The sequence below is a fragment of the Canis aureus genome, chromosome 3 (genome assembly GCF_053574225.1).
Source record: "Canis aureus isolate CA01 chromosome 3, VMU_Caureus_v.1.0, whole genome shotgun sequence".
NCBI lineage: Eukaryota > Metazoa > Chordata > Mammalia > Carnivora > Canidae > Canis > Canis aureus.
Genome location: NC_135613.1, coordinates 66,425,065 through 66,451,408, shown reverse-complemented (window position 1 = coordinate 66,451,408; position 26,344 = coordinate 66,425,065). Strand labels below are relative to the sequence as shown.

The following is a 26,344-nucleotide window of genomic DNA, read 5'->3' as shown; positions in this document are numbered from 1 at the left end:
GGTCCCGGCGCTCCCGGCGGTGCCGGCGGTGCCCGCGCCCCACCCCCAGCGCCGGCCGGGAGGGCGCCCCTGCTGCGCTCGGCCACGCCCGGTGCCCCCGCCGCTGCCGCCGCCGCCGCTGCCGCCGCGGGCCGTTCCCGGGCGGCCTGGGGAGCGAGAGGCCGCCCCCCCCCCCCCCCAGCCCAGCCCAGCCCAGCCCAGCCCAGCCCAGGCGGCTTTCCCGCGGCTGCCTGCTTATTAGCAATATTCTGTAACGAGGAAAAACCACACCCGCATTAGCAAGACCAATAAGGGAACTTACACAAATGCGGCTGTTTGGATTTCACCCAGGGGAAGGGCTTCTTTTGGCCAGGAAACTGGCCTGATTGGAAACTGCGATATGTCAAAATCGAGGTTAAGCCCAGGATAAATCCAGATCTCTTTTCTCGAGGTTGGGAGGAGACCGCCCTCCGCACTGAGCCGCAAGTGGGGAAAGCACCGGGAGCGGAGAGCCTCTTCTCTTGTGTCAGTTGTCCAACGCCCGGCACAATTTAGGTCAACATTTCGATGATATTCAAATAATCTATTCGCCTGCCTGTGGAATTATCACCAGGTGCCTCACTCCTAGCCTCGGACAGGATGCATCTGGTCTTGGAGTGGAAGGGAAGGGAATTCACGTGGATTGTGTCCCCAGCCTGGGCCACAGGCTAGGTAGACTGCTTTAAATGCGTTATCTCATTCATGTGTCACCACAGCCATGTGAGCTAGGTGTTATAATCCCCTTGATCCCTCAGCAAATCGAGGTTAGAAAAATTTGCTGAAATTTCACGGTTTGGACATGAAGGACACAGGTCTGTCCGCATCCAAAGCACATACTTGTTTCACTGGACCAGAGTTCATGCCTTTGATGACACTTTTCACCTTTAATAAAATGACTTCTTGGCACTCTGAATTGTTTTCAATAGAGCATGTATACGGTTTAGGCCTGGATCTGTTGAATTTGCTTGGGCTACTTAACGGTAGTGATATCTATAATGTTATATATATAGATACAGTGATATCTATAACTGGGGCTAAAACTTTACAATTTCTAGTTCTCTTTAACAAATTTTTTAAAATCTGACTTTATGGCTCAGTTGAGCAGCACGGATGTCCCCATTTCTTTGGCCCATATTTGTAGCCCGTTAACAATTGATGATGGGGTCCCAGCCGAGAGCATCCTGCTGGCTAGAGCCCACGGGCATCATCATGCTGCAAGATGAAAGGGGTGCATCTTGCTGAGATGAGCCTGCTTTCCGCTTGGGCAGGCCAGTCTTGAGGGCTGCTGAGTGATAGAGCAAACTGGTAGGCTTCTTTGGGGCCATGAGAGCTCTCTGGTCTACATTTCTGATATCACCTTTAAGACCCATAGGATGTCTGGCAACCTGTTATCTGCAGCCAGGTCAGTTTTGCCTGGCAGGAAGGGAGGGATGCTCTGAGAAATCATCCCCTGTTCACCCAGCCAAACCCTCAGAAGTCCCTCTAGCAGTGTTAGGGAGTGGCAGAGACCTAAAATGAGGCTGGCTGGCTGGCTGTAAGTGACAGCATCTGTGACATGGTTTTGATGATGCTAGGAGTTCCCCTACTCCACGATATATCATCCTCACAGTCTATCTTAGCTCCCTCATTGACTCAACTGAATTCCACTCAGCATTGACTATGTGTTGTTATAGACCAAGGCACTCTATCAGGTGCTTTGGAGCTAAGAGGCATGAATAATTATCGCAATTGCCAGCATTTTGTGAATGCTTACCATTCTAAGCACTTTCCATGTGTTTGCTCATATAATACCCACGAAACCTCTGTGAGAGAATAACTGTCACTATTTCCATTTCACAGATGAGAAAATTCAGACCAAGATTACAGTCAGCAGCATGCAGGGACGAGAACATCGGCAGTCTCGTTCTGGAATCTGGACCCATGATGTGAATATGATACTCTAACTGCCCTTAGTTCCCTTACTATGTAGTTGAGGAGATAAAAAAAACATACAAAAGTTCAAAGAAAACTAAGAGGACAAGAGAATTTAGAAGTGCTAAATATGTGTCACGGGTAATAAATGCAACGAAGTTTCTGAGGACAGAAGAACTGCCTTACGTTGACGTGGTTGGGAAGACTCACACAGAAGATGATCCTGGGCTTCCAAAAGACAAAAAAAAAAGGAAGCTGGATAATGATGAGGAATAGTATTTTGATAAACCAAGAGGATGGGGCAGGTCTTGAGTGGAGCAGCATAAATAAAGATGGAGTGCCAGGGAATGTGGAAAATAGGGATTAAAAAAAGCTGTAGTGGATATTTGGAACCAAATTACACAGATAGCTGCAAATGGGGAGAGACAGAGACAGAGAAAGAGAGGGATTGAGTTCAACAGAGCCTGTACACAGTGGGGAATTGTGAAGGGGTTTGGACACAGGATGACATGGAGGACATCCTATTTTAGGAAAATAAATACAGTGCTTGTTACTGGATGGTTTGCAAGGGGAAGGACTGGAGCAGGGAGACGTGGCTGGTGGCCAATATGGCAGAACAGACGTGAAGTATTGAAGTAAATAGCGGGGAAGGAGAGGAGGGGACAATCTACTGAGACGTTGGGACCTGAAAAGTCCCACAGAGTGACTGCACACCCTTGACGAAGATGGACTTAAGAAAGGGGAGAAGTCCAAAATAACCTCTCGAGTGTGGATATGAAACCTATAGTAATGCTGACTGGAAAAAAAGAGGAAGTTCAGGGGTAGAGGAACTATTTTTTTTTTTTTTTTAACAAATGCTTAGAATAGTTTGATTTTAAGCATGTATTTGTGGTTACGGTGGGATATGCCCGTGGAAATATTTTATCATATTGTCTAGAGAAGACAAATAGTTGGGTAAATGAGACTTTTATGTTATTGAGAGGGTATGAAAAATTAAATGCTCATTGTTATGATAATAACCAAGCACAGTTGTTCATCTGAAGTAAACCGGAATTGGGAGAAAATCTCTGACAAAAATAAAATGCTCCTATGGCTCTGAGACAAACGAGCATTAGGGAAATCCTCTTTTCTTGACTCTAAGTTATATTGACTTAAAAGGAAAAGTAGGAAAGTAATTCCGAGAAGTTCAAAGAATATAAAAGGGATGAGAGAAAACTTAGAGATCATTTCATGTGAGCCCACTTTTCATTTTACAGATGGTGAAACTGAGCATCAAATTTTGAATGTCTTGACAATAAAACTCCAAAATAGGCATTGGGCAAAATATGGCACGTTTGCCATTATCAATTCTGGATAGACAACCAATCTGTATCTTAGTTATAAAACCAAGGCTGGACCTCAAATTGTGACTCTGAATTGCGCACAATTAAAGAATTTGAGTGGTTGTAGCTCCATAGTAGGCGAAGCCTTGGGACAGCCTCACTAGTTAAAAGCAAATGCTCTGGAAAGAACAGATTAGGCGTGGGAGGTGTGTGTGTGTGTGTGTGTGTGTGTGTGTGTATGTGTGTGTGTGTGTAGAGAGAGAGAGAGAGAATGGTTGCAAGAGTATACTTTTTTTCTGATATATAGCTCCCAGGTAGACTGCTACACACCTATATTCACATTTGAACCTCAAAAGACAAGAGTTTCAGACAGCCATCACATCGCACCTGACTGCCTCAGTCTGGAGCTTCCGATGTCCAGCCACCTTCTCTAAGACCTCCAGAGACTTCAAATGTGATAACCCATAGTCACTCTCAGATTCAAAATGGCACAACCCCCTGGCAACTGCTTCTGGTCTATCCAGAGCTCTCCTAATGGTGTCCTTAGATGTTTCCTTATTGAAATTGTGTGTATCCCGTGGATACACTTGAGGATGCGAGACAACGATTTCTCCTGCCTCTACCATTTCTACCAAAACACTTACCTGAGTTGAGATGAAGTCAAGAGTCCCTTCCATGTGCTTCATCTCCAGCCCTTTGGCCAAAACTTGATTTCCTTCAGTTGAAGAGCTTCGCACCTGTAGCCAGATGACTACTATGATTTTTCAGTTTCTTTTATATCTTCCGGAGAAGTCCTGGTTCATTCCAACCACCTATGAAATGTTGAGTTTTCTTAATATCATTACCCTAAACAGCCATTTTCGAATCACATGATCTGTGTAAGACAGACACAGAGGGATGAAACGCAGTCCTGCCCATGTCCTTCAGTGACTGCTTAGACTTGCTTTTTAATGCTGAGTTCTTAGGGAAAGGAAACCGGAGGACACGAGATATGTGCTATTGACCAATCCCAGGACTTCTTTCTTTTGATGAGTTACCACAAGATTCCACATTAGCAGCATGACTCTTTCTCTGTCTCTCTTTTTTTTTCCCCCAGCATTTGTGGGAGGCCACCAGAGAGCAGAACAGCAAGGTTTTCAATATGCTGTGTCATACAGTCATGGGCTTGGTTTTCTACCTGAACCAGTGTGGCTGCCCTAATTTACTACATTTAGTCAACATGGAATTTTGAGAGCAATAAACGCTTAATGTTGAATTTACAAATGCTCCTAAGGTGGCACTTGGCCGTTTTGACAAGGGCCACATGTATCGTTGCAGCTCACCTTGCTCAGAAGCTTAAATTTTTTTTGTTTTAACATGGAATGTCAAGTGCAGCCAAAAACATCCTCATCACCTTTGCAAGCATCTGTTGTTTTCCAAGGAAATTGGTATACAGAATTACAAATGTACACAAGTGAGCTAGCTAGAGACAGAATTATGGAATTTTCAGATTAGAATGCATCCTATGTGAACAGACTCCATAAGGAGAATATTAATTGCAGCATTATTTGCAAAGGCAAAAAAAAGGAATAAATCTATTTATTAATAGGAAACTACGCAAATTATGCTATCTTCAGAATGTCATTCATCTATTAAAGAGAGAAACGGCTTTATGTATGGAATTGTTTTTGAAAAAATCAGGTAAATACCAGTGTATCTAGTGTGCTACCATTTGTGTAAAAAACGAAGAAGACCTCTGGAAGGACACACAAGAAAATGGTAATGGTGATTATCCTAGCCCGGCGGATTGGATGATTATCAGGAAGGAAGGATGTAAAAGAGATCCACTTTTTATTCAATAACCATTTATAACTTTTGAATTTTACTTATTTATTTATTAGATTTTATTTTTAAGTAATCTCTACACCAGACATAGGTCTCAAAGCCACAACCCCAAGATCAAGAGTTGTATGCTCTGACTGAGCCAACCAGGCACCCCAGATTTTGAGTTTTAAATTGGGTGCCTGAATTAGCTTTCAAAAACAGTTTTTTTTTTTAAGTCTACATTTATCAGTGATGTGTGCTGCTGTCCACCCCCCCTTTTTTTTTTTAAGATTTTATTTATTTATTCATGAGAGACATAGAGCAAAAGAGAGGCAGAGACACAGGCAGAGGGAGAAGCAGGCTCCACGCAGGGAGCCCGACATGGGACTCGATACCGGGTCTCCAGGATCAGGCCCTGGGCTGAAGGCGGCGCTAAACCGCTGAGCCACCTAGGCTGCCCTTAACACCCCTTTCTACTTTTATTTTATAAATAAGCAGATCCTATTTTTGGAAATAGTACTCCAGCCACAAGGATGAGGAAGTTGAGGGAGTCCTGTGAGTTGCATGCATGAGTTCCGGGGGTTCCCAGGCCAGGGAAAGATACCTATGGTCATGTGGAAAGGGAGGTCCTGTAACACTAAAGGATTCCCAGCCAGAGTTAGTGGGATTAGTCAGTGTTTTTACTAATTGCTAAAAGCTCCCAACTCAGATTTTATGAGGATTTTTGATGGGACTGCTTTAACTAAAGGGAGCACTCAGCGAAGTTCTTGTGAGGAGATACAGAAGTAGTGTGAGCCCCTGGAGTGGGCCGATGAATAGGTTTCATTTTTTTCTCCACCATACTCATCACCTACAATTATATTTGCTTATTTGTGTTATTGTGTCTCCCCACATCATAATGTAAATCCTACGAAGGCAGGAGCTCTGTCGTGTTCCTGCAGTGTCCCCAGTTCTGTGCCTAGTGTGTAGAAAACACTCAGGTTGGCTCCGTCCCAGGGACCAGAGCAGCCCATGCCTCTCCAGCCTGTGGCTGCCTGTTTAGGCATCTATCTGCTAACAGGCAGTACTGACATGGCCAGGGGAACCAGGATTCAGGCCTCCAGTCTCTGAAAGCATGGACAAAGCAGAATTCAAATCTCAGAAGAGCTGGGGAGTTAGAAGAGTACTTAGAGGAACAAAGCAAGGAGCCAACTACTGAATAGCAGAAAAAGGCAGGGGCTTGGTTTTAAAAATAAGAAGAAAAAAAGGAAAGAAAAGAAAGAAAAAGAAAAACAACCAATTACAAACAAATTAAAACAAGACAGTTTCCCCAAACAAACAACTAATAAAACACGACAATAAAGTAGAAGACAGCCCCCAAATTAGGGCTGCAGTTTCCAGGAAGGGCAGGATTATGAGCAGAGCAGATTTGCTGCTGAGTCACTGTACCGCTGGAGTTGGGCGATTGGATAGGGAAAGTCACCTTGATTTAGGGTCTAGGCTGGTTTCAGAGTCTCGGCTAGGGGACAGGTAATGGAGCCGGTGGCTGACATCAGAGGGATACAGGGAAAACAGCCCACCTACATGGCTCCAGGTATTCACTTCTAATCCTGAGTGGAAGTCAAAGGGAAATTTCCACTGCCAGCTGTTTTTGTCTGCACGTAGACATTCCAGGGAATCTTTAGTCAGAGTATCCAGGAGTCAGAAATGAAGTGTCCAGCCAGGCGGAAAACATAAAGCACATCTCCACGGTTCCCCCCAGTCAGTGCCTAGGACTGAGGCTAAAGAGAGAAATATAATGCAACTATCTGGTGGCTTTGAATGATTTGGGTAGGTCCTGGATCACAATGAGGACTTTGGTGGAGGTGAGCTCAGATTGTCAAGAAAGTATTTGTCTTCTGTTTTATCCATCCTGTGGTCAATCCAGAGCATGCAGGTGTAACCTTCATAGGCAGAGGTGGAGGCAGGATAGGCTTGAACAGAGGTCAGCCATGCATGGACTCCCATGTCTCATGGCCCCTCATTTTGGTCAAAACATTTATCTTATCTGAGCCAATGATGTCAGTATTCCCCTGAAATGTTTCTCTAGCTCTTTAGTTACTGTGTGATCCCCTCCAGTTTTTGTCTTATACACAGAATCCTGGTTTACTAAGAAGGGCTAGGTCTCTTTACAAGCACCTGTTTTAAAAAGTGAGCATTACCTATCTTTGGCAGTCCCTGCTTTTTAATGGAGACCCTGCTAGAGAAATTCAGGAAACTATTTTATTTTGGATAGTGACAAGAGGCAGTTAAATGCTCAGTAAGCTTTGGCAAGGACAACTTGTTTACCAGAAGACCCTGTCCTGATGAAATACATTGTCACCACTTTCTGTGTTTACTTTGCTAAAATATGTGTTTGTAAGAAATGTTAGAGTTTGGTAGGACTGGGTCTATACAATAACTTGTATTGTCTTGCACAATTTCAATTTCTTTATGCACAAAAGCGAGAGCTGGATCTTTTACGTAGGTAGCTGGCCAAAGGTGAAATTGAGGGTCAAGTCCTTTGGCTTCATGGATCTGGAACAACGGTTAATGGAAGTGGTTTTCACTGGGTTTAATACCTAGTAACTTGTAGTAGTCTGATGTATTATTTTATTTTTTTAAAGATTTTATTTATTTGAGAGAGAGCAAGCGAGCATGAGTGCTGGGGAGGGGCAGAGGGAGAGGCAGACTCCCCACATGACCCGGAGATCATGACCCAAGTAGAAGGCAGACACTTAACTGAATGAGTCACCCAGGTGCCCCAAGAGTATTATTTTAAACTATCACAGGAAAAAAAAAAAAACTATCACAGGAACACATGTTTTTAAGAAGGTTTTTAAGACACATAAAAATAAAAGATTTCAAAACTACAAATTGTCTCTTATCCTATCACCCAGAGATAACCCTTGCAATTAATTTTTTTTAATTCTCTATATATTCCACTATCTTTCTTGACTTAATTAAACAAGTGTTTGTTGAGTTCTAGCACTGGACTTTGAATCATAAAGTAAAAGAAGTGGCCTATATCCTAAATAAATCAAAATTTTAAAGGAATACATACATTAAAGATAAGACATATTTGAAAAAAATCCAGAGAAAACACTAAATTAACTATAATCAAGTACTAAACTTCCAGGCAGCCCAGGTGGCTCAGCAGTTTAGCGCCGCCTTCAGCCCAGGGTGTGATCCTGGAGACCCGGGATCGAGTCCCACTTCGGGCTCCCTGCATGGAGCCTGCTTCTCCCTCTGCCTGTGTCTCTGCCTCTCTCTCTCTCTCTCTCTCATGAATAAATAAAATCTTAAAAAAAAAAGTACTAAACTTCCCCGAGTTAGGGACTCCTTCTGTCAGCTGCAATCCCCAGGATGCAGATATCAAAAGAATTCTTGTCCACTTTAGGGATTCATTCATTTAACAAGTGCTTGTTGGACACCTGCTATGTTCTGGGCACGGTTGGGAGGTCCTCCCATTAGCCGCTGCTGCTTCCTTCAGCCCCTCCTGCACCTGCCAACCCCTTGTCTCCTCCCACTCTCCCCTGCTCATCCTCTACCTGCCACACCAACCTTCTTGCCATTCTGGCCATTCCCTTTCTCTGGAACACTCTTCCATAAACACCCACAAGGCTTGCTTCTTAGTGTCCTTTGAACTTCTGCTCAAATGTCTCCTCAATAGAGAAGCCATCTCTCAACGCTCTATCTGGAACATCCACATAAAACCTCCCTTCATATACATTCTGGTCTCTATCCATCCATCCATCCCCTAACCCCCCCGTTTTTTTTTTTTTAGCACTTATAATCACCTGAGATAGATCTAGATGCAGATATAGACATAGATAGATAGACACTACAGATATCTGTATATATAGATACTATTTCCAGATAGGATGCCCACATACATAAATGGAAATCTGTTTATCTGAAGATGAGAATTCTGGCAAGTTGACTTGAATAAGGTAAAAGGAAAACAGACATGACATCACTATTGAGATATATCATAGGAAACCCAGAAAGAAAGTAGGTATGTAGGTGAGACTTTCTTCAGAAGTCCCCAAATGGGCTCAGGAAGGAAACAAGTAATGAAAGAAAGGTTAGCTACCCCAAGTATCTACCGCACGTCATAATCAGCCAGAAGCAGATTATCTAATCAAGCTGTAATTTATATCATGGGCTCTGTTTTCCCTTGGTTTCTGTGATACCACTTCTCTCCTGCTTCCCTCTTACTTCCTCTCTCTATTCCTATGAAGAATTCCTCTCTGATTCATTATATTTTGGCTCCATACACATGTCCTGGGTTTTCTCATCCATTTCTGCGGCATTCAGTAGTACCTATATTCTGATGATTGTCAAATCCATCTCTGTAGTGCATAGTACATGGCATTGAGGAGATGCACAACAAAGCACCTTTGTTTATTCAAAATGAATAAATGGCCTTTTGGAGGGCTCCTACTATGTCAGTCATTGTAGGTGCTGGAAAAGTTTCCTGCTCCAACAGAGCTTATATTATAAATATACCATTACACAAACAGATGGAAGCCACAAATGGACAAAATAATTTCACATACTAGTCAGTGCTCTGAAGAAGTCAGAGTAGAGCACTAGCAGGTCTGCAGGGGCTGCAGGCAGTGATCAGGGAAGCCTTTTTTTCAATCGAATTTTAGCTGAAATGATGCAAAGGAGCTAGCCCATGCGAACCACATTCCAGGTAGAGGCCATTGCAAGTGCAGGAGCCCCAAGGCAGTGTCAGCTATACGGGTCAAGGAAGAGACTGAAGAGCCTGTAGTGGGAGTAGAGACTGGCCCCAGCAGCTAGCCCCTTGCTGTCCAGTTTGCACAGACCACATGCCTTCCCATTATGGCATCCCTGGCCAGCCTCTCTTAAAACACTTACCTGCCTGGCTCTTGTAGTTTCTTGAGCTTGTCACCTTTCCTTGCTCTTCATAAACTGCGTTGGCAATCATCAGAAGGTTTCATGCCATGGTTTATTCCCAGGCCCCCATATAGAGTGCTCTCTCTGCTGGTGATGCCCTTCCCCTAATACCTTGTGAACAAAGATTTAGCACAGCGATTCATTCCATTCTAGAAAGCCTCCTTTGATCTTGTCTTTCTGGGTTAGATGTCTCTTCTCTATCCTCCCAGAGTCCTGTGAGATAACCAAGATACAGAAAAGTTGAGTAATTTCCCCCAAATCATGTGCCAGAGCCAGGATTTGAACAGAAGCTCTTGGCCATGGTGTACTGCCTCATAAGGCTGTTGGGAAAACTACATGGGATGATGCATTCAAAGTGTGTCACATAAGCCCTGACCTTTGGCAAAGACTCAGTAAATATTAGCTCTAATTACAGATATAATCTCTGCCCCAGAGAGACTTATGGTCAAATGATGGAGCTAAAAGTCAGTAAATATATGAATAAATCAGAGAAAACACTTTGAATACCTAGAAGGATCTTGACCATAGTGTTTTTTTTTAATTTAAAAATATATTTTATTTAACCTAATATTTCCAAAATAGCATGATTTCACCTCATAATCAATATAAAAAGTTGATTGAGAGAATTTTCATTCCTTTTTGGTGCTAAAGTTTTCTAAATATTGGTGTATAGTTTATACATACAGCCCATCTCAATTTTGTTTTTTTTTTCATTTTATTTATTTATTTATTTATTTATTTATTTATTTATTTATTTTTGTATATATTTTTTTATTGGAGTACGATATGACCATACTTTTAACTGCTTCTCTCATTTGCATTCCTTTCTATAAAGTACCTGCCACTTAATCATTGTGATGGTGATGCTCTTTGAAAAAGAAAATATTGAAAGGAGGAGTAGGTCTTGGGGAAAAAAATGATAAAATTCAGTTTTAAGCATGGTGAACTCATCTTCTAGAAGAGCTTCTGGAACATCTAATTAGAGATGACCAATAGGATGGGCAAATGGCTGCATAATTCAGTCTGTTACTTAAGCATCACCTCCCTCACTTCCACATCTAATTCAGCAGCCACGTCTTGTTGGTTCTACTTTCAAAATATATTACTCTGCCCTCTTTCTCCTCTACCATCACCTTAATCCAAACCACCACCATCACTCTGTGCTTTTTACTCTTTATCTGTAAAATAGAGATATGAATGTTTACCTTATAGGGTTGCTGTGAGCCTTAAATAGGATAATGTATGTAAAGCACTCAAAATGCTGTGTAGCCTCTTCCTGTAGAGGAAGGAGAGACGAAAAAGGAGAGAGAGGACCAAGATTGTATGGGAGCAAGGACTCCATAGAAGAAAATTTCTAAAAGAAAAGTAGTTATCAGAGATTAAGAAGACTGGGAACTTCCAAACATGTGATATCCTGTTCTATTAGTATATGTTTACGTAAAAGTGGTAAAATAGAAAGTTGAACAAGTTTGTTTCACACAATCTGTTTACAACCATCTACAGAAAGGTTAAGTCAATTAGGGTCCCTTGGTTAGAAGGAATAAGAATCAGCCAGAATCTGGTTGACAGAGGTCATCTCTGTTGAGTCAAAACTTCTTGTGTCAGGCCACCTCAATGAGCTGCTGACTAATCTGTGGATTGGCTTCCTTCAAGGTCAGCTGCCCACTCTGTTCAATCAGTAGAAGCCAGAGAGGGGTGGGAACAGCCACTCATGGCTGGTCAAGGGTTGCCCTGTCAGCAGGGGTTCAAGAGGGAACAATTTCCCTTGGAAGTGGCTCTAGGCTCTGCATATGGTGGGCACCACAAATGACACTTAAACAGTGGAGGGGTGGGGGGGCTCAGTTGCTTAAGCATCTGCCTTCAGCTCAGGTCATGATCTCAGGGTCCTGGGATTGAGTCCCACGTCAGGCTCCCTGATCAGTGGGGAGCCTACTTCTCCCTCTCCTTCTGCCCCTCCCCCTGCTCATGCTCTATCTCTCTTTCTCTGTGTCAAATAAATAAATAAATAAATAAATCTTTTTTTTTTTTTTTTTTTTTTAAAGTGGAGAGATACATTTACATCAAGGAATAGTACAAGGTTTGAAACCTGGGTTTTGAGTCTCAGAAATTCAGTCCTACTTTAAACCAGTTCTGTGCTTTGGGCAGGTTAGTAAATTTCTTTTTTTTTTTTTTTTAAATTTTTTTATTGGAGTTCAATTTGCCAACATATAGCATATAACCTAGTGCTCATCCTGACAAGTACCCTCCTCAGTGCCCGTCACCCAGTCACCCCATCCCCCTATCCACCTCCCTTTCCACTACCCCTTGTTTGTTTCCCAGAGTTAAGAGTCTCTCATGTTCTGTCTCCCTCACTGATATTTCCCACCCATTTTCTCTCCATTGCCCTCTATTTCCTTTCACTATTTTTTGTATTCCCCAAATGAATGAGACCATATCATGTTTGTCCTTCTCTGATTGACTTACTGCACTCAGCATAATACCCTCCAGTTCCATCCACATTGAAACAAATGGTGGGTATTTGTCGTTTCTAATGGCTGAGTAATATTCCATTGTATACATAGACCACATCTTCTTTATCCATTCGTCTTTCAATGGACACCAAGGCTCCTTCTCCAGTTTGGCTATTGTGGACATTGCTGCTATAAACATTGGGGTGCAGGTGTCCCAGGGTTTCACTGCATCTGTATCTTTGGGGTAAATCCCCAGCAGTGCAATTGCTGGGTCATAGGGCAGGTCTATTTTTAACTCTTTGAGGAACCTCTACACAGTTTTCCAGAGTGGCTGCACCAGCTCACATTCCCACCAACAGTGCAAGAGGGTTTCCCCTTTCTCCACATCCTCTCCAACATTTGTGGTTTCCTGTCTTCTTAATTTTCACCATTCTTACTTGGCCACAGCAACTTCTTGCAAGTTACATCTATGAAGGCAAGGGATACAAAAGCAAAAATGAATTATTGGGACTTAATCAAGATACAAAGCTTCTGCACAGCAAAAGAAACAGTCAACAAAACTAAAAGACAACCTACAGAATGGGATAAGATAGTTGCAAATGAGGTATCAGATAAAGGGCTAGTATCCAAGATCTATAAAGAACTTATTAAACTCACAGCAAAGAAACAAACAATCCAATCATGAAATGGGCAAAAGACATGAACAGAAATTTCACAGAGGAAGACATAGATACGACCAACAAACACATGAGAAAATACTCCACACCACTTGCCATCAGGGAAGTAAATTTTTTTAACACTAACTTTCTCTTTCATTAAGTGGATATGCTTATAATCTCATAGATGTTTGCTTTGGAAAGCTCTGTGTGAACTGTAACCATCTTGAATCACCCAGGTCTCAAGTAACCTTGTTGCTTAGTAGAAGACATAGGTTTATTTCTTTATTTTTAAAGATTTTATTTATTTGAGAGACAGAGAGACAGAATGCAGGAGGAGGGGAAGGGGCAGCAGACTCTTTGCTGAGCATGGAGCCCAACTGGGGGCTAGATTCCAGGACCCCAGATCATGACCTGAGCTGAGGTCAGATATTTAACCCACTGAGTCATCCAGGTGCCCCTGTAGGAGACGTTGTTTTAATTGAATTGTTAAGTTAATTGCTGAAAACTTTGTTAAGATACTACTTAAAGTGGCACTATGCTCTGGGGGGTAGGACAAAGATATAATTCCCACAGAAGAATTTCTCTTCTTTCCGAAGTACGGGAAGAAGAAATTCCTTTATATATAAAGAAATTCCTTTATATATATATTTATTTATATATATTATAAATATTTATTTTATATATTATATATTATAATATATATTATATTATTTATATATTATATTATATAATAATATATTATTAATATATAAGTATTTATTTATATATAAATATATTTATATTTATATATTATAAATATATAATATATAGTAAAATATATTTTATATATTTATAATATATATAAAGGAATTTATATATATAATATATAAATTCCTTTAATATATATATTAAATGATATATGTATTTATATATATGTATATTTATATCTATCTATCTATTTATCTATCTACCTATCGAGAGAGAGAGAGAGAGAAAGAGAAAAAGAGATGGTGTGGCTAACTCCAGAAAGGACAGTCTACACATGCACAGTTTATTGCCATTTATCTCCTCAGAAGTAGGATGAAATGGGGTAGAAGAGCTGGTCAAAGCTCTTCAAAGAAACAGACTAACAAACTCTGAGAATAAAGTAGAAAGAGAATGAGCAAAATGAAGGCAAGTCTAGTGGAACTAGAAAGTTGATCTAAGATTTTGAAGCTCTTCTCAGTGGGTGAGAATTAATCCCAGTAAAGCACTCTGAGTGGACCACAGAGGGTGGAGGAAGAACAGGCTGAAATCCATCATATGTGTGAGGACTCTAGGATGGGTAAGAGGGAACAGTTACGTGCTTCACATCACATGACAATACATAGTCATTGTCACCTGGAAGGTACATTCTGGAATTCAAAGTGAGAATGTCCGAAACTGACAGCAAATGTGTTCACAAGGCTTCCAGCTGCTTTGTGGTGCTTATGTTTGTTTTCTTCTCTCTTAATCTAGAAGAATATTTCTTCTTCTCCTCAAACTATAATATATAGCTGGAGTAAAGTGTTCAATATTTTAAAAAGTAAGTATAGTGAAACAGCCAGGGTTTTGGTCCTATACGATGGAATTTATGAAAGAATATTTAGGATCTGATATAATTTCTAGTTAGGCTTGAAAACCAAGCTTGGAGGCTACAGAGCCAGGCACTGTGTCCAGCATCACACCACAGAAGTATTCCAGGAAGGTATCAACACCACAGCGTGTCCTATCACCACCCCAAGGCTGGCTCTAGAAGTGGCCACTGAAATGGCTGTGCTTCTGGAAAACGGAATGTAGCTCTGGTTCTACTATTACTCTTGGCAGAATGAACTCTATGAGGGTTCTCTTTCTTTGGTCACTAGCTCCTTGTTCGAAATCTGACATGAGTGCATCCAATCAGAGTTTAGACCCTGTGCTGGAGCTCCAGCTGCAAAGGAGGATGGGCAAGCTAGTGCCAGGAATGTTCACTTTCTGCAGTGAGAGATGGGCTCTGCCTCTTAAGGTTTCTCAAGCATAGCAAAGAGCTTTAGATGCTGGGGAGCCACAAACATTAAAAATGTATATGAGGTGTGTCTTCTAAGAATGCTTGATTTTGGTAACCAAACCCATGATTGAGTTAATACAAAATATTTTAGCATACAATCTCCTAGACATCTCCTTTAAGTTCCCAGTTCTTGTTGGCAACTCCTGAGAAGCCCCCCCAAAAGTGAAAGCAATACGGATTCATTCCTTTTACCTATGTAATTTTTTTCCTTGTGGGATATCATATAGTTTTTTTTTAGTTCAAAATTGTGAACATCTACTAGCATTACAAATCAATATTTTTTTGTTGCACAAAGATAATCGTTAATATGTTGAATAAATGATCACCCATAAAAATAATGAATAGGTTGAAGGAAAAGCTTATGCATTATAAGATTTTTTTGTGCATAAGATAATGCATTACCTAGTGATGATAAAGATAATAAACAAGAGCAGCACATAAAATATTTGATTTATGATTAGATTTTTAAAAATCTGTGCTCAGACCTCTGATGGTACATACATGCAGAAGGAAGCTTCAATCTCTGTCACCAGTAGAGTATTTTTTTTGTGGTCTCACATCTAGACTGTAAATAATAAGCTTGCTTATTAAAGCTATCTCATAGTCATTTCACAATTGATTAGCAATTCCAGTCCTGACGCAGATGCATGCCACATGTTAACATTTCTATACCGATGGCCCCTGCACATCTTCTGTCAACTCCTAGTGTACCTAATTTGGAAGGTAGGCAGTTTATAAGCCAGATGGGAATTAGACTGTCCTCAAAAGCTGGGAGATTTTGTCCATATGTTTTTGGTTGTTCCGCAGCGAGACCACGTTTTCCCGAGTGATGTTAACGAAGGGCTGAGTGGCCTTTCGTTGGTGCTTACTCAGTCCCTGTGTTTCCTGTGAGTCATTATTGTTTTCCAGCTCGATGCTGTGGCCAGCCTCGTTTTCAATGTGTCATTTTCATTCATTTGGAAACTAAAGAGCTGTGCTTTGTACCACGTCCTTAATGTCAGCAAAGCTAGCTCTGTTGGATTAAAATGCAAGATGTATTTGCAGCTAGTGCAAAGTGCTGCAGGCTGCCTATCTGAGCCAAGCAGCCGTGCTGAGCCTGTCACTCGAGCCTGTCGGAGGCGCCCTTCAGGAGGGCTGGAGGGCTGGATGCCCCAGGCAGGTAGCACCTCAAGGCCAGCCACAGCAAGAAAGCTGCCTTTATTTTGTGCCTGGCAAGTACAGAATGTGGCATGTAAGGGAGGTGTGGGCTGGTAGACCTCGCTAGAAAATGGTGACATGAAATTTACCCCAAAGTTCCCTATGGGATGGGCCCCTTGTAAGAGGCAAAAGAGTGGATACATATAAAGCACCTAGAACAACCCTTACTTAGTTAAGCTATTTGTATATGTTATCTCATTGCATCTTTACAATACTATTCAGATGGACAACTGGGTCCAGAGGAGTTAAGCCACTTCCCCAAAGTCACACAGCTACTTCAATGGTTTGGAGTTAGAATTCAAATCCAGTTCTGCCTGACATCCGAAATTTTTAACCTTCAACGATGAATTCAAATTCGACATCTAGAATTACATTCTGTTGTTAATAGGAGGGGGAGAGGGCTGGACTTCACATGAGGAAGAAAAGTGTGAATGAAAGAGAGCTGCCCTACAGTGCCACCCAGGGAGGGAAAGGCAACCATGCTCACCAGACTGGAAGTTCCAGAATGGAGCCCCTATAGCTACAAGCTGAGGCCAGAAGATACTTCAAACTCTGATGTGGGATTCTGTTGACTTTCATATTTTTCAGTGTATTTACACTTCCCCCAAATTACTTCACTACATAAATAAACCCACAGGTGTGGGAAAACGGAGTGTGAGATAATCAAGAAAGGAAATGAAGAATTTACAAAGTCAAGGTATGCCAGCCCCTGGGGGCAATTATAATAATCATGGTGCCCCAGTAGATGTCCAATAAATGTTTTACTAATGAAAGAACTCAGAGACTGACTCGGAATGTTTTAGATGTAGAGCACAAGTTACACGCAAAGAGAATTAGGGTCTTTCTGACCATAATACAAAAAATTTATGCGGTATAATTCTAACAGGTGTTTTGAAAAAAGCCTGGATCCTTTCAAGAAGGGACGTGGTTGAACAAAGCAAGAAGATTTACTGCAGTGAATTCAAGAGGCCTCGGAGGCTCCAGATAATATGGCCTCAGGCATCTCATGCTTGCCAGACATATTTGCATTCCTCCATAGCAACTTCTAAGGGCGAAATCTTCTCTAGGAAGTAATGCTGCAAGAAAGCAGGGGTGCTCAAGACCCCAAGGTACGGTTCCCCAGAATTCCTTAGAGTCTGTCATTAAAACTAAGGGCAGCTGGTTGGTCTTATTAACTTAGTGGGTACAGAGTACACCTCCCAAAGACTCTGCTCTCCTCACTTCAGCCAGATTTCATTTCTCTGACTTCAAAAATTAGACAGTTGCATTTCCTTAGGTTGTCACTTGACATTTGTGCACTACCTCATTGGGATTCTCACAGGACTCTGCCCCATAAGATCGTTCTCTTGTCTGTCTCTTCTAGAGGCTTGGGACTGCCTCATGTTCACTGAGAAATCTCCACTGCCCAGCACAGTGCTTGGCACAGAATAGGCTTCTGATAGACAATTGTTGAATGATTGAAGTTAAGCCACAAAGGGAAAGGCAATTTAAAAAAGGGCATGGGAGGAAGAGGATCACTAATTGCAGTTAGTACAGTATGAGTCATTCAAAATCCCTTGCATTCTAATTGCATTGAACTGTAAGGAAGGATGACATTCATACCTAATACCACTATTAGGTTTAGCTAAAACCTCCTTGCTGTGTACTTATTGTATAAGTGGGCCTAGTGATGAGTTAGACATGATTCCTGCTCTTAAGAAGCTGCCAGTTGAATGGGGTAAAGTGAAACTGAAATACAGAACTGCACCCCAATGTGATCTGATCAATAGTAGACATGATAACTATGCATCAGAACCTGTTCCAAGTTCTCATATTTCTTTATGTTGCTTAACAACCCTATGAGATAGACACTATTATTTCCACTTTTTGCAGATCAGGAAACGGAGACCCAGAAGGGTTAAATAAACAGTCCAAGATCATAGTTGCTAAGTGGTTGGGCCAGGAACTGAACTCAGAATAATTAGAATTCAGAGACTCAGCTAGAAACCATTGCATTATACCTCTGCAGCACAGAAGAGGGAGGGATTGTTTGGGGAAAGGAGAGGAAGGGGAAGAAGGAGGGAAGCCAGCAGGTATTCAGGGAGGTGGTGTTCCTTAAGGGATGATTTGAATGACAGATAGGAGTATGATACATGAACAGGTTAGCAAAGGATGGGTAAGTGGAAGCATTTGCAGAGTGTGGAAAATTCTAAGACATAGTGTGTTCAGGGAACTGGAGTAGTTTACTATCAATTAAGCACAGTGGGGATCCCTGGGTGGTGCAGCGGTTTGGCGCCTGCCTTTGGCCCAGGACGCGATCCTGGAGACCCGGGATTGAGTCCCACGTCGGGCTCCCGGTGCATGGAGCCTGCTTCTCCCTCTGCCTGTGTCTCTGCCTCTCTCTCTCTCTCTCTCTCTGTGTGTGTGACTATCATAAATAAATAAAAATTTATATAAAAAAAAAAGCACAGTGTGCAAGAAATGGAGGGCATGGAAGAGGTAGACTGGGATCATGTCACAGGAATTAGAATATTCTCAAAGTCCGTAGCCTCTGGCAGAGTCCACACTTTTGTTGAACAGCATTTCCCTCAAAGGCCCTTATGAACTTGGGGCCCGGGGTTGCAAATGGAACGTTTCATCACCTGCTGCTTCTTGATGTGCATGTGTCTGATAATGTCTGCAGAGTCCTCGAGCCCAGAGAGACCACCTCTAGGAGCCGAGAGAGTTGCAAAGAGCTTGTGATTTTTGCCAGAGAAATTGTGGAACTGTCAAAGAGCTCAAGATACCTTAACCTGAGTTGATTCCTAGCTTGGCTTGTAAGCTCCATGACTGGCTCTGTCTCACTCACAATCTCCAATACATACATGATCTCTGGCACATAGTGGGCTCTCAGTACATCTCAATACATATTGTTGAATGAACAAATAAAAGAATAGGACTGAGGGGATCCCTGGGTGGCACAGTGGTTTGGCGCCTGCCTTTGGCCCAGGGCGCGATCCTGGAGACCCGGGATCGAATCCCACGTCGGGCTCCCGGTGCATGGAGCCTGCTTCTCCCTCTGCCTGTGTCTCTGCCTCTCTCTCTCTCTCTGTGTGACTATCATAAAAAAAAAAAAAAAAAAAGAATAGGACTGAGAATTTAACACTGGAGGAGGTTTACGTTTAAAGAAAATAGAAGAAAAGCAGAAGAGATGGAGAAGGTGGCTTGCAAGCTCAAGGGACAGCAGGTAAGGACTAGAATGGCCATATTGTTTGGGAATGGCTCAGTAGAGCTTTTGCCATGAACTGGGCTCAGAAGACCCAAAGAAGTCAGCCTCTGGCTGCAATTTTGATTTTAAGGAGGAAGTCTGCACAACTTTTCTCAGAGTAGCTAAAACTGCCTGAGTTCTGTTTTGTTTCTTTTTCCTTTATTTTATTTATTTTTAAGGATTTAATTTTTCTAAACTTTTTTTTAGAGGGGTGGGTGGGGAAGGGAAGGGAGAGAGAGAATTTTAAATAGGCTCCATGGCGAGTGTGGAATCCAATGTGGGGCTCGATCTCACAACCCTGTGATCATGATCTGAGCTGAAAGAATTGGGCATGTAACTGACTGAGCCATCCAGATACACCGAAAGGTTTAATTTTTTCAAAGTAATCTCTCACTGAACGTGGGGCTTGATCAAGAGTCACATGCTCTATTGACTGAGCCAACCAGGTTCCCCTTTTTTCCCTTTATTTTGAAGAAATATCACACATGAAACTTTAAGAATGGTCATTAATCATCCCGGTGATTTTTTTTGAATGGGAAATCAAATAGGGATTTTAATATGACTGCTTCTTGCACGCTTTGATAAACATCTCATTTGATAGTTTGATTTGATTCAACAATTGAACATAGAACTTGAAGAGCAGGGGGACTGTGTAACATAAGAGATAATTTCTAAATAATTCCACTTTCCCAGAGGCTCTTGATAGGAGCTGGGTAGGAGGTAGACAAAGCTGAGGTTGCCTTCTCTGTTCAGCACTTGATTCATCAGTGGTCTCTGTGGCTGGCTGAGATGGATAAATGCTTTAAAAGTAAAAACAGCAGAGTCCAGATTGTCATCCTATTATTAATATATAAGCTTGTTCAGTACACTCTTGGATGATCATTTCTACCTCTACATGGAAATGAATCAGAGACTCATGAGTACAGCAGCTATGAGACATGGGATAGGGGAGAATTTGTTCTTCCTTCTCACCCAGCTGTTCAGAATTTTTTTTAAAAAAATTAAAAATTTAATAGAACCATCAGAAGCATATTTAATCAGCTATGTCAGTTGTAAGACAGATCTCGGGGTTCTATTTATTCTCTAATTATTTTATTAATTCTCTAATCTCAAAACCATGTTTTCCACTCATGAAGATAGAAAAAAAACTAACACAACTTTAAGCCACTAGTAACTGTCCTATGGCGTTAGTCTTTCGTAGCTGATGCCCTGCCTGCCCACCAGTACATTTCTTCATCGTATCACTTATAGACTCACGAATCACTGGATGCAAATTTTCCTTTTCTCCCTACATGTACAAAATTGGTTGGTTATGGCTTCTTACCTGGTAGCTTATATATTTGAAAATGTCATCAAAGTGAAAGTGCCTTCCTTCTTTCTTTAACCTGCCAAAACCATCAGCTGCTATGTTTTTAAATTTCTTTCTTCTCCTTCCTTCTTTTCTCATTGTAACCTCTTCCCTTTCAGAATTCCTAGAGAAGGGTCAGGAACCACTAGCGTCATGGAGAAACACTCTCACAACATTTGGCTCAAACTATGGAATACAGGCTTGTCCTTCTTTTATTCCACCATTAAAAAATATTAATAAAAAAATCAGTGATATTGCACAACTCTGGGAGAGTTTGACATCCAAAAGCAATGTTAAAATTTTCCCAGGAATGTGCTTTGGATGCATTCTAACATTCCTTAATTCATTTGTTTGTTTGTTCCTTCACTCAACAATTAATATAGGTCAGATATTATGCAAGAAACTAGGGCTTCATAGACTGCTTAGTGGGAAGACAAACATTAAAAGCAAATGATTACAGTAATACATAATGAGGTAAGTTAAAAGCACTGTAGGACCTCCAAGAATGACATGGTAAGCTCTGCTGCAATAAGTTAAAAAAAAGCTGGGTGGGGGGTGGGGGTGACTGGCTGACAGGCACTGAGGTGGGCACTTGACAGGATGAGCACTGGGTGTTATTCTGTATGTTGGCAAATTGAACACCAATAAAAAATAAATTTATAAAAAAGGTTAAAAAAAAAAGCTTTCTGGAAAAGGAAGTCTTTATTATGGGAAGACTGAATTAGAGGTCACTTGGTAAAAAGCGCTGGAAAGAACATTCTAGAAAGGTGGGATATAGAGTCAGGAAATCATAGTACTTTGGGGAAAATGCAAGTGTATTATGATGGTTAAGATGAAAAGTGAGTATAGAGGAGGTGAGAGTAAGAGGCTAGAAATGGTGGTTGGAGCAAAGTCAAAAAGGATTTTGTCTGCCATGTTTGCCATGAGTTTGAACTTCATCTTGAAGGCCACAGGCGAACCATTGAAGAATTTTAAGCAGGGGAGAAACACTATAAAAATTTCATTTTAGAGAGATGAATCTGGCTTCAGTGAGGATAGATCAGAAGGAGATAAGACTGGAAACTTTCCAGTTTCCCTTGGCATAGATGCTGAAAGACTGGTGTATGTGTGTGTGTGGTGGTGGTGGTGGTGGGGGTGGTGGTTAGAAGCATCTCTTACCCAAGTGCTAGGTAGCAAATGCTGGAGGACAAATACCAGGATCATGTCTGGAAGAGATGCTGGGGTTGAGCTGGAGTGGAATGTCCAATGGGAGCCATCCAGGCTGCAGCCAGAGGCCCAGAAGAGACAAGAGTAAGGAGTACCAGATTAGAACACACGGAACAGGAGGTAGCCTGCATAATTCCAAGAATGGAAGCCAGTACTGCAGTGGGACTGTTATGTGGTGGGACTTTTATATTTTCACACATTTCTGTAGCACAGCTACATATTTTCACACATTTCTGTGGGCAGAATGGGTTCGTTGAAAGTAGCCAGGATGAGACACACCAGAAGCATGGAGACTCGGTGGAACTCAGTTATAGTTGTCCAGTCAAGAAACATTTTAGAACAAGAGAGTGGCACCGTTGATGAAGAGGAAGATGGATTGTAGAGCTTTTAAGTTGTTTTCCTGGGGTATTTTCTAGGATAAATTAACAGCAAAATGTATCTCTAGATCACAAATCACATTAGTTTATGGTAAGTCATTTTTTTATGTTAAACTTTGGAGTTTAATTTTGGAGACTATCAAAGACAATATTTTTAGCTTTTGCATAATGAATACTGAACCTCTCTTTCTAGCAATAGACTCAATGACCAGTTGTTTGTGAATCCATCCCCTGGTTCATAATAAAACATTATCAATTACACAAAGCAAGATACTTGTCTTCTTGTTACATATGAGAGAGGACACCCTCTTGATCATCTAAAGTAATTTCAAATTATGAATGTAGGGCCAGAATGCAGACTGCTAGAAAATATCATCTGACTTGTCAGGAGACCCCTGGAGCCTTCCCTCATTTTGTGTGAACATACGTAACCAGAGTTCCTGCGGCGCAGCCCAGAGCCACTTCCTGACTCAAGAGAAGGGCAGTGACAAGGCATTAAATGTTGTAAGCGGTAGTACTCCCTGTTGGATAGAATTGTTCTAGTGAACCATTATCGGGATCCAAAATGCAGTTGTGACAACCTCTCCTTTCCTTCACCAGGTACTCAGTGGTTTCTATGTGTCCTAGAGTGAGGTGGGGGGTTGCCTCAATGTGACCAATGTCTTGGTGTGCGTGGACTCCAAGCACAAGTGGGGGACCCTCTCCTGCCACGTCCTGGCGATGGCAGGGGGAGGTCTAATGTTCCTTTTTTGCAGGGAACAGCCTGCCACAGCCTTAGAGCTCATGCATGGTGCCCCACACAGTAGTTCTTCGGGGCTAACTCAGATTGAATTAGGCTCTCCTTGGGAATGAGGTCCAGGCATCCTATCCCCAGACACAACTGTTTCCTCCTTACCTTCTCCTAGTTCCAGTCATCTCATCTGCCTCCTCTCACCTTCTTTTTCAGGTAACAGTGTTCTGTCCTCCCTTCTAAAGGTGGCCACCCTAACCACCCATGTCCCCCCTGGAAGTGCAGTTACCCTAAATCCTTATATCTTCCTTGCAAGGTGGCCTAACCCAAACCCTGTAGCCCTGCCCCGGTCTGAGGGTGGCTGCACTAAATCTCTATCCTCCTCCTTCTTATAGGAGTCTTTGGGAGAATCAGGAAGGAAACAATATAAACATATTCTCAAGGAGGCAATCAGACCACAAGCTTAAATTTTTCTTTTCTGATTTTTTTTTTTTTTTTTTTTTAATGAGAGGAGAGTGGAACATCCTCAGTGGGGCAATAGGAATGAAATGGGTCTGAGACAAGGAGCAGTCACCCTAAACGTCAATGTAGGAGGTGTGTTCAGATGAATTTTAAGACTAGTTTCAGTACGAGAGGAGCTTAGGGTATATGAAACCTTAGGAACTTGAAACATGCAAAGTCACATCAGATTTATAAGGCTGGAAGAAATAGGTCTTCCAGACTTTAATTTTGTGCTTCTAATTCCTTTTGTTGAAAGCTGTACAGCAGAAGACAGTCCATAAATACACCATTATAATTAGTTATACAAACCAAACATAGAGTCTCCTATGTTGATTTACTACATCTGTTTTATGAAATATGTATATTTTTAATTAAATATATTCCTTAGTGCCCACTTGTGTTAGTTTGACTCTTTCAGGTTGCAAAGAAAAGATACATTCCAGGGGCCCTAAGTTTATCTGAGGACCCAGTGGCAGCTCTGCAGTAGCACTTGGCTCACTTGTCTAACTCCCTGGCCCCAGCCTCCCCCCATCGTGAGAGGACTTGGAACAAGGGACTGGGGGTTGATCATGGTGCTTCCAGGCCAGCTCAGCACATCATGCCATGTTCTCTTTAACCTTGCTAACTAAGCCAGGCTGGTTCTTGCTATGTAACAGTCCTCCTAAATCCCATAGAGAAGGTGATGCAGTTAACAATCCAGCAATAAGAGGTAGACAGAGCAAATGGAACAGGGTTTTAGAAGGTTTATTAAAAAAAAAAAAAAGAAGATTCCTATAAAAGTAGGAACATTCTTCCATTTTAATTTAATAAGTTCCTATTTTCTTAAAGATTTTTATTTACTTATTTGAGAGAGAGAAAGAGAGTGATAGTGAGAGAGAGCATGAGCAAGGGGGGAGGGAGAGGCAGGCTTCCCACTGAGTAAGGAGCCTGATATGGGGCTCTATCCCAGGACCTCAGGATCATGACCTGAGCCAAAGGCAGACGCTTAACTGCCTGAGCCACCCAGGCATCCCTAAACTCCTATTTTAATATTATTATTATTTGAGGATTTCAAGCAGGCTCCATGCTCAGCATGGAGCCCGATGCAGGGTTCAACCTCACAATCTAAGATCATGACCTGAGCCACAATTAAGAGCCAGATGCTTAACCGACTGAGCCACTCAGGCACCCCTAAATTTCCATTTTTAAAAGGTGTAATAATGTGCACAAACAGGTTTGGGAACAAGTCCAAATTATGGCAAGGGCTAAGAAGACAGGACTTGTTTTCTTTTACACAATCCATTAACCAACTTAATTAGAAGTTTTTTCTTTGTTCTGTTTTTCACAGTTAAGTAACTTTATTTTTATATAAAATGTAAATTGGTCATTTTATAGAAAATACAAATCATGTAATATAAAACATATTTGTCAATATGTAAAAATATATTAAGTTACAAATAAAATATGACAGACTCAATATATGAACAATGGCCAGACAATCTATAAAAATAGAACTCTGACCCATAACCTGCAGCAACCTGCCCAGAGAAACAACCCACTTATCTACAAAATCAGCCCAGGAAGCCAGCCTGCTGTAGGTCAGATTCTCAGAAGGCCAGATTGCTATCTCTAGAAATGATCCAGGAAGCTAAACAATAACTTCTGTAACAATCACTCCAAAATGGGCAAAACTGATTAATAACTAACAGCTTTCCTGGTTTTTGTCCCCACTTCCAACTTAGGACCAACCAGAGAAAGCTAAATGTTCACTCTTTTGAACACGTCCTGACCATAGGACACCCCCTCTGTTTAGCCTGCCTACTGTTTCCCCCCACCAACAGCCTCCGATCAGGATCATACCTGGAGCCTTCCCCTTTCTCCACTATAAGGCTTTCCCACCCCGCTGCCTGCCATTGACACTGCCAAAATGCTCGTGATGGGGGCTGTCATCCTTTCTGTAGTAAGCTCGGAATAAGCAAGCTTTGCTTTTCTATTTTGGTTGATCTTTAATTCCACAGATATATAAATAAATTTGTATAGAATATAAGTAGCTAGCACATGCTCTCCCTAAAAAATTCAAGCAACATATACAAACAAACAGAGGGGTGCATCTCGCTGGCTCAGTCGGTGGACCATGCAACACTTGATTTCAGGGTTGTAAGCTCGAGCCCCACGTTGAGTGTAGAGATTACTTAAAGATACAGTCTTTTTAAAAAAAAGAGGGGTGTCTGGGTGGCTCAGTCAGTTGATTTTAGCTGGGGTTATGATCTCAGCGTTGTGGGATTGAGGCTGCCTGGCTCCACTACCAGTGAGGAGTCTGCTTCTCTCCTTTTCCCTCTACCTTTCCCTTCTGCTTGTGTGCATTTGCACGGACACACATGCACACACACACACACACACACACACATTCTCAAATAAATCAATCTAAAAAAAGGAAGTCAAGTCCACCTAAAATTCTACTACTCTGTGATAACCATCATTAAACTTTGGTGATCATTGCTTTTATGTTTTATTTTAGGATTTATTTTATCTAATAAGATCAAAATTAAAAATATATGTATGATTTTACATGAACAATATCATATTTCATTTTGCTTTTATCATGGACACTTATCATACCACTCTGTCTAGATTTCAGTATCCCATTTCT

At 41.6% G+C, this 26,344-nt stretch overlaps 1 protein-coding gene and 2 long non-coding RNA genes across 16 annotated transcripts in view; 2 read left to right on the top strand and 1 right to left on the bottom strand.

Annotated features, from left to right (window-relative positions):
- Positions 1–26,344, bottom strand: part of ZC3H12C (zinc finger CCCH-type containing 12C) — a 176,481-nt gene that overhangs the window by 77,295 nt on the left and 72,842 nt on the right. For 11 of the 14 annotated variants that reach the window (XM_077893382.1, XM_077893391.1, XM_077893377.1 and 8 more), the window contains 3 exons: positions 12,441–12,894; positions 9,939–10,190; positions 3,896–4,063 (listed from right to left, as the gene is read on the bottom strand). In XM_077893382.1, coding sequence (XP_077749508.1) covers positions 3,896–3,937 — 42 coding nt within the window. In that variant the 5' untranslated portion in view covers positions 3,938–4,063; positions 9,939–10,190; positions 12,441–12,894. Of the gene's footprint in view, positions 1–3,895; positions 4,064–9,938; positions 10,191–11,182; positions 11,405–12,440; positions 12,895–26,344 lie in introns of those variants that run through there. The other 3 variants (XM_077893392.1, XM_077893393.1, XM_077893387.1) reach the window with 2 other exon arrangements.
- Positions 170–3,034, top strand: LOC144311216 (uncharacterized). Its single transcript, XR_013376790.1, has 2 exons — positions 170–690; positions 1,858–3,034. It is a non-coding gene; the product is annotated as an uncharacterized LOC144311216 (long non-coding RNA).
- On the top strand, positions 14,360–18,712 carry LOC144305557 (uncharacterized). The gene is made up of 3 exons (XR_013372559.1): positions 14,360–14,629; positions 16,916–17,024; positions 17,214–18,712. It is a non-coding gene; the product is annotated as an uncharacterized LOC144305557 (long non-coding RNA).